Raw genomic sequence first — 13630 nt, forward strand, 5'->3', positions numbered from 1 at the left:
GAGTATCAAGGCTGGTGTCTGCAATAACATTATGATATAGAGGAACCAGAACACTCCTTCCCCAACTCCCTCGTATTAAATGAACTCTTTCCCTCCTCCTCCTCCTTAACCACCCAAATCATCTGCAATTCTTGCCTCTTTTGGCTGACACCCTTCCAAAGACAGATAAATGACTGTTCTTTTGTTTGGCATGATGAAATGATGGCAATTACTGAGATGTTTTCAATGACACAGCACTCTGAAATACTTAAGTGGAAGTGTGTGTAAACGAGGCAACATTAGAACAGAGGATGAGAAAAAAAGCTGCTTTGAGTCTTTACTGTCTTTATCGTACAGATGTTTGATGTGGGTGAGTTTGGGGCAGCAAAGCTGATCTTAAATGCTTCGTAAAAGTTAGGTAATCCCCAAAACACTTCTGTGCTTCTACATGAGATTAATCGAAAAAGTACCAAGTGTTAAGTGAAGAAAATTGTTAACAAAGCCAAGGAACTCATTCAGGTTGTCAGAAAAGGACGATCCTGACAACTGCATTTGGTTTGTGTTTTTTTGCAATAGTTGGCTCACCACAGAGCTCAATCCTGTTTTGCCCTTGCTTTTAAATATTTTAGATAAATAATTACTCCTAACTATTCAACACTTTTAACATTCAATTTACCTAATCTGTAACAACAGAATAATGAAAAGTAGCCATTTTAAAATGCATATTTTGCAAATGAATGACTGGTGAGCATATCCGTGACCTATGGCAAAGGGGCTTCAGAAAAGATGAGATTAGTGCAGACTGTCTAAGGGATAGTGTTCAGTAATGTGTTCTGAAATTTGTAGCTAATGTTTTCTTTTGTTATGCATATGGGTTTAACTTTTATTGCAAACTTTTTTTTAAAGTCCCTACAGTGTGGAAACAGGCCATTCGACCAAACTAGTCCACACCGCCCCTCTGAAGAGCATCCCACCCAGACCCATTCCCCTATCCCTGCATTTCCCATGTCTAACCCACCTAATCTAAACATCCCTGGCCACTATGGGCAACTTAGCATCACCAATCCACCTACCCTGCACATCTTTGGACTGTGGGGGGGCAAGCGGAGCACCTGGAGGAAACCCATGCAGACACGGGGAGAATGTGCAAACTGCACATAGACATTCGCCTGAGGGCAGAATCGAACCTGGGTCCCTGGCGCTGTGAGGCAGCAGTGGTGGAAACATGGGCTGTATAAGGAAGAATAATTAGACAATGCAAACTCTCCAAATCCTAATTCAGGATCAGTCTCTTGCCCTAGCAAGCTTCTGCTCCAACTTCCAAAAGCAAACTGCGGTGATTTCTATGCAGCTTTTCTCGTTTGCCTATTTAATCATTTGGTCCTTGTGTAGCCAGATTTGAAGTCACATGAGCATGTTGTAGTCGCCTGATTTATATGGAGTGCATAGTGCTTATATTATCATCGGGTAAATGTGGGTGCTGAGTACCTCGATCAAGCACAGGGAAGAAATGTAAGCAAGCAGAATACAGATGCAAGAGGTGCCAATACAACAATATTTTGAGATACCACTGCTGATCCTGCTATTTTTCAATATTTTTTTTTCTGTAGCACGATATTTGCTTTAATAAGGTCAATGGATGCAATATATTCACAAATATAGGAAGGTTATGAGAGATTTTTTCATTAGTTTTCCCCACCAAGCCTGCTACACATCTGTCTATATCACTAATTAGTAACACAATCTGCATGGAGAAGCAAACAAAAACCAGAGAGCGGCGGGGGGAGAAAACTGCATACAGTTCATAAAAAAAAAAATTAGGGAATTATTTTCCAAATCAGTAAGGTAATTGAACAGCTTCAGAAGGCCAAGCTAATAACCACTTGCCCTCAATTATGTTATCTCTTCCTACAGCTTCATCCCAATCTTTTGAATGGATTGCTTCATCCGAGGTTTAGTTTAGGCAATACCATCCTGCCTAGGTCAAGCCTATGACCAATGTTTCACTCACCTACTGCCTAAATGTGGACTTTTATACAGCAATCCCTGAATAATAACAGACAATGAACACTGCATCTTACTTTTCCTTTGCTACCCAAATATTTTGAGTCCAGTTCTATAATACTATCATTACCCAGCTGAGATCAGCTAACTTATCTCAAGAAGTTAACCTTCCCATTGTGAGCACTGAGCACCACAGATAGCATGTATTTCCCAATAATCTTGTGGACAAACTCAGTTGAATATACAAGATAGCCTAGCAGCAAATTTTGTGTCCATCCTGATCTGTCCGCATAAGATGGAGCTTCGGTAAATAATTATGACATAGTATTTATTATACATTTTTGTCTGTTTTAATAAATCGGAGTGTTTTTGACAAAGACTTGATCTGATTTCTTATTCTACTATGACAAGGAATTTTGGCTCATTGGTTTCGTTTCAAATGTTGTTTTGAATGATCACCAAAATCTTGTGAATGCTTTCTTTACAGATCATTTTGGCAATTTTATGTCGTGAATATCCTGTTGCTGTTGTGTGGTTTGATATTTGCACAAGTGAAAGTGAATACAATATGCATGAGAGACCCAAGTCATCAGTATACTGTGTCCAGTCAGGGCCTTGAGGTGTATCAATATCCCATCATAATGGTGCCTGTGGAGAGTCTATCTTGCTCAGTAAATAACCTGGTAGCCAGAGACTGTACTAGTCATACAATGACATGGATTTGAATCAAGCCTGCATTTTAGATGTGTAAGATCTTAGTTTGTAAATAATTGCTTTTCAAATTTAAGTTTTAGGTGAGGTTGACTGACCTTTTTGGGCAGTACCTAAATGTTTTAAAGTGATATGCTTCATAGTTGCAGGGATTGGTGGAGACTGATCATGTTATGTTACAGAATCACATTTATTGCATTCATATGTTTTTAGTCTACGCCTGCTCTTGTAGCCTGTCACCTGCATATGCCTTCATTATTCTGCTCTATTAAACTGCTTTTTACCATCTGTATTACATAATAGTTTCAGTGCACATCTTGCAATATATAACATTAGTACAGTGAAATTTACTCTATTTTACTTCGTGGTAGATTCCGCTGCACCAACAAGAAATTACAACTGCATTGCTTTTACTTGCATGGCCTTCAGAATAATTAAACTGCTACATGAATGCAAGTTTTTGTTAAGTATTTACAACAGATAAATGTGCTGTTTGTCTCAGTTGGATGATGCCAGTGTTTATGCTTTGTACATGCCTACTCCTACTCCTTTTCATCTAACATTATCTCTATATCCTTCTGTTCCTTTCTTCTTCATGTTCTAGATTCTAGGCTACAGAGGAAGAATCTAGATTTCCCCTTGAATGCTTTCTGTCTCAACCAGTCCACATGATAGCAAGTTCCATATTCTAACCACTCACTTGAATTTATATGTCGCTATCTGTGACTTCGAGTTTTAGTCTCCCCACAAGTGAAAACATTTCTCTACATCTACCCTATCATACTCGTAGAGAATTTTAAAGTCATTTCCCAACCCCCTCTATTGTAGAGAAAGGAACCCCAGCCTGTTAAACATTTTCTGAAAAGTATGACTCTCAGTTCTAACATTATCCTTAGAACTCTTTTTATATTCGGTTGTAGCCTTGATATGCTTTTGTAGTGTGGAGACTAAAATGAGGCGCAATATATCAATTGTGGTCTAATGAAGATTTGGTAGATGAATATATTTTCCCAGTAATTAGACGATAGGTCAATTAGATAGGTATTTCTAGTGTAATGTAGACAAATGAATTTGTAACTGAAATGTAAAATTAAAGGACAGGTTATGTGACTGTAAAAAAGCAACTCATTTACAGATGGGTCATAGTTTTAGGACAAAGGATTGCGAATTTAAAACAAAGATAAGGAGACATTACTTCCTTCAAAGGGTTAATGAATCTGTGGAATTCACTACTCTAGCGTATGTTAGATGCTGGGACATTAAATTTAAGGAGGAGATGGACATATTTTTACCTAGTAGTGTGTTCAAGGTTGTGGAGAGTGGCCAGCAAAGTGGAGTTGAGGCCAAAATGAGATCCGCCATCGTATGGTGGAGCAGGCTTGAGAGGCTGAATTGCCTACTTCTACTTCTAGCTTTCGTGTTCTTATCTGTGTGCTGTGATTTGAATTAACACTTGTCTTCCAATTCTGCATCACCTGGCAACTACTTTTTAATGAATTGACGTGTAAGGTCACGGAATATCAAATAGAATGCATGTAAGAATGTATTTGTTTAAAAGAAATTGCAAAGAAACAAAGAAATGGTAAGATTCTTGGTAGTGTGGATGAGCAGAGATATCTCGGTGCCAACCAGGTTGATAGGGTTGTTAAGAAGGCGTACGGTGTGTTAGGTTTTATTGGTAGAGGGATTGAGTTTCGGAGCCATGAGGTCATGTTGCAGCTGTACAAAACTCTGGTGCGGCCTCACTTGGAGTATTGCGTACAGTTCTGGTCACCGCATTATAGGAAGGATGTGGAAGCATTGGAAAGGGTGCAGAGGAGATTTACCAGGATGTTGCCTGGTATGGAGGGAAGGTCTTGTGAGGAAAGGCTGAGGGACTTGAGGCTGTTTTCGTTAGAGAGAAGAAGGTTAAGAGGTGACTTAATAGAGACATACAGGATGATCAGAGGATTAGATAGGGTGGACAGTGGGAGCCTTTTTCCTCGGATGGTGATGGCTAGCACGAGGGGACGTAGCTTTAAATTGAGGGGTGATAGATATAGGACAGATGTCAGAAGTTGGTTCTTTACTCAGAGTAGTAAGGGCGTGGAATGCCCGGCCTGCAAAAGTAGTAGACTCACCAACTTTAAGGGCATTTAAATGGTCATTGGATAAACATATGGATGATAATGGAATAGTGTAGGTTAGATGGGCTTCAGATTGATTTCACAGGTCGGTGCAACATTGAGGGCCGAAGGACCTGTAGTGTGCTGTAATGTTCTATGTTCTAGACGGCATCTTAATGCTGGGGAGCACAAACCATTGCCTGTATTTTGTGGTCAGCAACAAAACAAATGGCTGCTGACATTGATGAATGCTGAGAGGTCCACTTTTTTTCTATGTTAAACCTTTACCTTTCTCAATGTGTAATTCACTGAAGCATTATTTAGTGGGGATCTCCACGTCAAGCTGTGGCGTTGTCAAACTTCCAAACAGCCAGTCACATCAAAGATTTTCATTGGCATCCAACAAAGAAATGAAAAGCACAAATAATCATTCCACTTCTAATAGAACTCAGAAAACCAAATAAAAATTGAGAAGATGTGTACATGAGATAACGGTACAAATTGAGATATCACGAACAAACTTCTTAAAAAATGTGAAAGACCTAGTTTAAATAATCCTGGAAATTATTCATTAATAGAGAATTGCGAAATAAGAATATTTTGTCAAGCTTTCTATCATGCACTAATCAGAACAGTTCACAAGACTTTAGTACCCTGACCAATCAGAGTCAACATCCTTACTTTAAAATCTAAAGAAGCCTGGCAGTTAACTGTCAATCATCATTAACCACATTCTCCGTGGCAATGCCTCAACAGTTCGCACTGTCTGCTCATACAGAGTGTTATGAAGTTGGGTAGTGTAATTGTGAGGTAGAGGCAGGAAGCTAAAACGTGTGGTTCCTTTAAGAGATTTGTGCTTTGTCTGTACTTAGAAATTTTAAAAAGAAGTATGTCTCTGAGCAGCAGCTGAAGTTACCAGTATAGAGAGCCTCAAAAAGTGAAACAAGTGTATCAAAAATGCTTTACAGGTAGCAGGCTAAACAGCAGTCTTGTTCTGATGTTGTGACGATGAGTTTGAATTTGACCAATTAATTTAAAACGAAACTTAGCAATTCAAAGCAAATTGAATTTAAATCTGATGGTGTTGACAACCTGAAACCAATCATATTATAAGAATTTGATTATGTTATTACGGGAATATAAGATGAGGGCATTTGGAAAATTGGAGAGCCAACTGCCATCTGAAAGAGAGACCAGTGCCACCTGCCAGAGTTAGCACCATTCAGCTTTCAGAGAAAGCCCATCTAATTAATCAAAGCTACCACAGTATTTTAGCTCACAGTCCTCACAAAAGAACTTAACAGTAGAATTAATGGAAGAAAGGCATTTGTGAAGAGGTGGAGATGGCAGAGTATTTCGGAAGACCGTCTAGTGTGAACTTGGAGAGATTAAGTTATAATTTATTGATTCTTATTAATTGGGTTTATATTAGTGGGACTGATCTTTATTTAATCAGCATTTCAGTCGAATTTAGACGAGTTAGGGAGTAGTTAGTAGTCTAAGGGGGAATTGTCAGTTTGTTAGTAATTTTGTTAATTTTTGCTTTGCTGGGTTAAATAAATAAATTGTTTCTTGTTACTTGTAAAGTGGAGATTTTCTTTCTTTTAACCACTCTTTTAACAGATTACGAGGGGAAAGATGAGCTTTTCTGGGTGTTTCAGCGGTAATTATTAGAAGGGAACCTCTAATCTCATCATAGCAGATTGGGGCTTGTGTTTTAGTTTAATTATTAGAGGGGTTCGGCCATTTCCCGTCGTAACAAGAGCAAGTGTTGATCTAACCCATCACTGGTATTCAACCAAATTGTCCTGTTAAGTGCAAGGTGAAAATCTTTGACAAAATGTTTTTTTTCCCCTGGCAATAATAAAGTTTGTGCTACCTAAACCACAATTTATAATAGAGAAACTCAACAACTTTCCAACAGTTTTTCAAAGACTGATCAATTCTTCAGGTATCTTCTACACAGACCCTTGTTAAAAACCTTGTTACACTTCAATGAACAAGATTGAACTCTTTATTGTGTTTCTAGCTAGGATCTTAGAGTAGAAAATGGGACGTTCTTGATAGATCAATTGATTTCACTGGTTACTGACTGGTTGGACATCCACAGCATAACCAAATGTGGAACAGTGAGTGACAGCAACTTGAGGATTGCTGTACTGGAGGTTGGTTCGCTCAGTCGACTAGACGGTTAGTTTGTAATGCAAAGTGATGCCAACAGCGTGAATCCAATTCCCAGATTGGCTGAGGTTGCCACGAAGGACTCTCCTACTCAATCTCTCCCCTTGCCTCACCTGATGATGCTCTGGTTAAAACACTACCAGTCATCTGTCTCCAACAAGAGATCGCCTTATGGTCTGGTAGGGGACTATGGCAACTTCACCTTTTACTAATTTGTGCTTTTGCTAATTCATGAAGTTGTAGTCAGATTCACAGGGGTAATGACAGCAAATGGTGTTGGGTCTTTTTTGTCTAAAACTCTGCAAGTTCTAGACAATTGCTTTTGTTTAAAGACTGATCTCAGACCAAGTTTAAAGCACACAACTCAGATGCAGAACAATTTGTGCAAGCTTTCTCAGTCACTTGTACAGATGCTGAATATTATGCTAGGGAATCACTGTCTCTGCTCTGCAATGTACCTTTTTTGTTGAAATCTTCGATGTTAAAGAAGGAAAAGACTTAATTCTATCTTGCTATGTCCTGATTTTCTATATTGCAACAAAAGCAAATTCTGAACGTCAATGTTGCAGTACGAGGATGATGTTGATTCTGAGAGTCGGGTTCTATTAAAACTCAGCTTTTGATGGATGAATTTGATAGTGTGCGGTGACTAACCCTGTGCTGTAAGTTGTACAGACCAAAGTGAGCATCTTAACTGAGAATTTTATTCTGAAAATCCCTGCATGTTAAAAGTTGCTCACATCCAACTCCAATTTTGAGTGGGGTCAGAAATGCAGGATCGTTCTTTTTGGTCATTCTGTCAAGTTGCAGACTCGCTGTTCATCCATTCCACACTTTGAGAGGAGATGACATTCATCCAAGGGCAACCCCTGGTTGTAATGTCATTCAATAATCATCAGCTAATTATAGGTAAACGTAGTGTCAGAGTATATATTATAAGGTCTAACTGGCCAACATCAGAATTTTCTTCCTTAAGTAGACCTAAAATGGATTAACTACACAGTGATCATCTCCACAAACAGCAGACTGTTTGCGTGAAAGCTTTGAGCACTATTGAAATTCATTGTATTTTCCATCTTTCTTCCCTGGTTCTATGCATTGCTGTCTCTCTACCCAAAAATCAATCTCCATCCTAATATTCTCAGATACCTTCAACTCTTTTCCCTTTACCGTTACTTTTTATTTCTTGAGATATATGGTTAAATTAAATATATTATATAATTGCGAGTTGTTGAGAGAGACTGAAAGGTGAATGCTGATGCTGATAGTTCTCAAAATAACCGCTTATTCGAGAATCTTACTTCAGAATTTTGGCCTCCTTTGCTCCAAATAAAATATTATTTGATTTTGGAAATTTTGATCAGTGTGGCTCAATTTAAGGTGAGCGTGCTTGCAAATGTTACAGTTTCCAGAACATGTAATGAAATGTGTTGTAGAATCATAGAACAAATATAGCACAAGGTCATTTGCCCCATCTCAACTGTACCGTTATCTTCTAAACAGCAATCTGATTAACTATATTACTGTACACTGTTGTTTTTTACCCTCATGTATTTAACTAGTTTACTTTTGAAAGTTAGCATTGAATTTGCTCCCATCATTCCTTCTAACCAACACGTTCCAGATGCAACAAAATCAATTTTAGTTGTTTTGCCTGTCACCTTAAATCTTAGTTTGAAACAATGCTTAGGACTGATCATTAATATAGAAAGAAAAAGCACTGGCCTCTTAAGACCCCTGTATGCTTCCCTCCTGTTTGGAAATCCTTGTTTTGCCTCTAAACCAACTTTGCATTCAAACTGTCACTATTTCCATTAATTTTGTTTATGTACATTGTCAAAAATGTTTTTAAAAATCAAATATACATCAACTACATTGCACTTATCACCCCTCCCCTCCCACCCCATCAAATATCTGAGACAGGTTAATCAAACATAATTACTTTTAATAACTCCATGCTTTCATTAATCAGCCCTAACTTTTCCAAGTGCCAAAAAATTTTTATTCTGCAGAATAGTCATACTGGATTTGAGACATTCACTTGGTTTTTGTCACCACAGATGCAATCAAGTCCAAGTTTCTCCATCATTTTTTGTGCTTATTTCAGGTCATAGTATTTTGCTTTTATTTATAGTAATGATCCCATTTGAACTGGGTGACTTTCTACTTTGAGTGCTCCCAGCCCTTTAAACATGTTCTCTTCATTTTTATCCTCTGTATACAGCTACTATACCATTCTTTACTTTACCTTGGAGCATCCTCTTTAGTAAGGACAGATGGAAAGTATTCATTTTTTACCATAGTCAGGCCCACTGCTACTACATGAAGATCTTCTTTTTGGCCTCTAATTAGACCAATCCTTTCATAGTCTAACTTGTACTATCTAAATAATCATGAAAAAATCCTAAGTCTCTTTATAGTTTAGCTATTAATATATTCTCCTGCACTGTTTTTGCTGCTCTATTCATTTTGCTTCTCTAATATGTACCGCTGTTACGTTTTGTTTCTGTTTGGTTTTCATTTTTTTATTTTTAGCATTTAGGAGAGCTCCACCTTTAGATGTACTGCCTATTTCTCCTTCTGGGAATGTACCTGAGCTGCATCTTTGAAGGCCTCCTATTGTTAAGTTGCTGTTTTACCTACCAATTCCAATGTACCTGGGTCAGATCCTTTTTAAATTAATTGAAATTGTCCTCCTCCAGTTTTTATGCTTGGTTGTTCTTAGCCTTTTTCTGTGCCCATTCTGAATCTGATACTATTATGATCGTTGTTGCCCAAATGCTCCCGAACTTAAAACGTGTTCTATTTGCCCCACTTACCCAGAATTGATCCTCACTGGGTTGGAAATGTGCCAGAAAGTTGTTTGGTATACATTTCAAGAATTCCTTGCTTTTTTTTCTCTCTTTATGCTGTTACTGTCCTAGTCAATTCTAGAAGAGTTGAAATTCCACATTGTCACTGGTATTTCTTGCATATTTCTGCAAATTTGCTTCTTTCTGTTCCTCCCACAATAGTTGATACACAATAATATAATGCATTATCTATTGTTTCCTAATTCTAGCCAAATAGATTCTGTCTTTGATCTCTCAAATACATCAACTCTTTCCTGTTCCATTTCTGTAATAGTTTATTTCTTTAGTATTACTATTACTCTGACTCCTTCCCTGTTCTTCCCCATCTTTCCTGAATATTTTGTAGCCTGGAATGTTATGTCCCAACCTCACTAGTTTGAGACAGGTCTTTGTTATTGGTCTTTTATTTTAATGCCTTGTGGTGACCCAAGTTTGTAACTCCTCAATCTTATTTACTCACTCCATGTAGTTAAACATCTGCACTCTAAGCCCATCTCACACCACCTCACACTTGCCTGCTGTTTGATTCATCTCTTTTCTGAAATGTTGTGTGCTGTTATGATGTTAGTGTTCCCAATCTTTTGTGCAACTTGTTTTGACCTATGATGTGTTTCATCCCAGTAACCATGCCAAGGGCAAGGAGCAGAAATCCCAGGCCCCAGTGCTGCTCTTGGCCTGGGCCCTGATGCCCAACCCGATTACAGTAGGCCCCTGAGATTCCGGGCCCTGACACTCCAACTGTTTAGATTAGTTTAAATCCTCCCCTCTGGCACTGGTTAACCTTCCCATGTGGACATTGATCCTGTGCTGAGGTACAGTCCTTCCATTCTGGCCTGGTGACTTCTGCACCAAAACTGATCCCAATGCTCCAGGAATTTTAAGTACTCCTTCTTGTATAAAAATGTAAAACCATTCTAAACCACACCAATTCTTGGCAGCCATTTCACCAGCTATCTCTGTACCATCAATATAGCGTTTTACTCATTTTTTTAAATAGAAAATTTGATATGTCAGACTGATGCCATTTTGCTGTTCCAGGTTGGGAGGAATACCCGTGGGAGTGGTTGCTGTGGAAACCAGGTCTGTAGAGTTATCAATCCCGGCAGACCCCGCAAATCTGGATTCTGAAGCTAAGGTACGCTGTGCTGAGTTCTGCATTGTGCATTCATGGAGAACTGTGGTGTTTTAACTTACGAATTTCCTTAGGCCTCTGTTAAATTACAGCTTCTACATTGATATGGTAATATAAAAACTATAGTAAAATTGAAAAGGGAAGTTGCTAAAATTACTCATCATCTTACCTTCGTGGGCAGGGTGCAACTCACCTTGAGTAGCACTTCACAAACAGTGGAGAATGAAATTCAGTAAAAGCAGAGAGCTAGCTGACCCTCTTCAGGTCTCTGCAAACATTAAAAATTTGGCCAGCTTTGAACCGGTAATCAATACAAACGTGAAATTGTAACTCAAGTAGTGACTGTGCTTTCCTCCTGTGAAGTTCCTGCCTTAGATGATAACACTGTGACATCTGTCACATTTAACTAATAGACAATGTATTTTTTAATGAATTTGTGATGGTCCAAAGGATTTTACAGGTAGTTGAGTACTTTTGATACACGGTGGACCTAAGTAGTGTATGTTGCCAGGCCATCTACCACAGCTGAGGTTAATACTGACCCCACCTGGCATACTGATGTTCCATTTGGAGTCCATTTCAACATTATAGACCCCCAGCAGATTTTCCACTTTCCTGGTCTGTGGTTAAAGCCCTAGTTTGTGGCTGTACTGTTTGGAATCATGTAGCTAATAATGATTTCATTTTAAAAATGGTCAGCTGAATTCTCCAAAATTTCATGAGTTATTTGGTTAATTTCAGTTAGTGACACTGTTATTTCATCACCTAGAAGATGAGCAGTTTAAAACTTGTTTTGCTTGCTTTAGTCTTATTAGGTAAATATCTGTCTAGCCCCACAGCAGGTTTTATGACGATGGGGGCCATTTAACCAAGTGAGAGGGTGGCAAGTGATGACAAGGCCTACTTAAAGGGTTCATCCTGCCACCTGTTGATATTAACCCAGTGGCGGGTGAGGGACTTGTTATGAGTGCACAACAATAATACCCTGATATTTGTGCTTGCCAGTTACAGCAGTTCTCCTAATTGAAAAGTGCATTGCCTGACTGAGGGTCCCGGCAATGGGAAGTGAATCGCTGCCTGCTGAGAGCCACATGCCGGCCCTTGCTGCCGACCCCCTTCTCTTCTCTCCCAAACCCATTCCTCCCTAGGGTCCCTTCTCACCATGACTAACCTGGAAACATGGGATCTTGCCAGCTCTCCAGCCAGCAGTCAATACCCCTATCACCCCCACAACAAACTGCATATTACAGCAGATGTTTTTTTTCCCTCACCTTGTTAAATTGTTTTGCTCCAGATGTGGAGACTGGGCACCAGCTGACACTGATCTCCCAAAGTTACTTTGAATTTACAAAATTTCAATCATTCCTTCAACTGCCATTCCTTGCACCTTATTCCCTCACTTTGTTTAAATTCTGAGCCTTCTTTAGTAAATAGCTACTGGTTGATAATACATTTGTGGTCTGTGTTAACAGATAATCCAGCAAGCCGGTCAGGTGTGGTTCCCCGACTCTGCCTTCAAAACTGCACAAGCTATTAAGGACCTGAACCGAGAAGGTCTTCCACTGATGGTCTTTGCCAATTGGCGAGGTTTCTCTGGTGGAATGAAAGGTAAAGAATTTTAAATATGTAAAAATATTTCCAGTTTTTCTTAGAGCTTTCCTCTCCTCGTGTTTTACCCCGACAAAGAGAGTGACTAATCCGATATTGAGTATGTCTTGAATACTGTCCATACAAATCAGATGTCGCAGAGTTGGATGGTTTGCCACTGTGAAGCACTCCACCTAGTGGCTGGACAAACAACAGTCAAAATTAATCTGAACTGACTGACAAATTCAGAATTGCTTGAATGACAGACTGTGTGTAATCTTGATGTAACCTGCCAGACTGAGAGGTAGACTGGTGTCCTGTAAGATCTCCGACAGGGTATTCTACAAGAAGAGACCATGGAATATTTCTGAATTGTGATTTGATGACTTTTATTCATTTGTAGCAGCAATCCTTTTTGATCATGCCCACAATTGCTTAAAATGTGAAATTGTTGCCATTGAGTTCAGTTAGCTGCAGTATACTTGCAGTTCAAACCTAAGGTGTTTCAGCAGCACACTGATTCAGACACACATTTTACCAAGATCAATTAGTTGCCGTTTTAACTGGCTTTATATTCCAGCTACTTGGGATGCTTTGGCTCAAATTAATTATGCTTAAGATGTGAATCTAGATTTTACCAGCTAAAGGCATATTTTTAAAGAAAAAGCTGAAACAAGAAAAGACAATGTTCAGATTTGTCGTTCAATTGATTTTAGAAAAAGGTGTCTTGCTGCCCAGACTTATCCTTGATAACGAATGCTGTGGATGAGCGTCCTTCTTGAAACAATTAGTAAACTGTAGTGTTTTTAAATGCTCCAGAAACAATTTTGAGAAACCCTGTCTTGCATGCCAAAGCTTACTTCAGGTGCATTGGTGCCCCTTTTAAGGCACCTTTGCAGGCTGAGTGAATAAAACATTGCAGCAGAAGGATCCAGTCTCAAATTCAGGAACAAAAACAGAAGTTGCTAGAAAAGCCCAGCAAGTCTGGCAGCATCTGTGAAGAAAAAAAATTCAGAGTTAACGTTTCGGGTCCAGTGACTCTTTCTCTGAACCGGACCCGAAACGTTAATTCTGATCTT

The 13630-nt window shown here is 39.0% G+C and overlaps 1 protein-coding gene across 3 annotated transcripts in view; it reads left to right on the top strand.

The window, feature by feature from the left end:
• The window catches only part of acaca (acetyl-CoA carboxylase alpha), a 269320-nt gene that overhangs the window by 211275 nt on the left and 44415 nt on the right, over positions 1-13630 (top strand). For all 3 annotated transcript variants that reach the window (XM_048612563.1, XM_048612564.1, XM_048612565.1), the window contains exons 48-49: positions 10871-10967; positions 12437-12572. In XM_048612563.1, coding sequence (XP_048468520.1) covers positions 10871-10967; positions 12437-12572 — 233 coding nt within the window. The remainder of the gene's footprint in view (positions 1-10870; positions 10968-12436; positions 12573-13630) is intronic.

This window comes from Rhincodon typus, chromosome 26 (assembly GCF_021869965.1).
Source record: "Rhincodon typus isolate 14 chromosome 26, sRhiTyp1.1, whole genome shotgun sequence".
Taxonomy (NCBI): Eukaryota; Metazoa; Chordata; class Chondrichthyes; order Orectolobiformes; family Rhincodontidae; genus Rhincodon; species Rhincodon typus.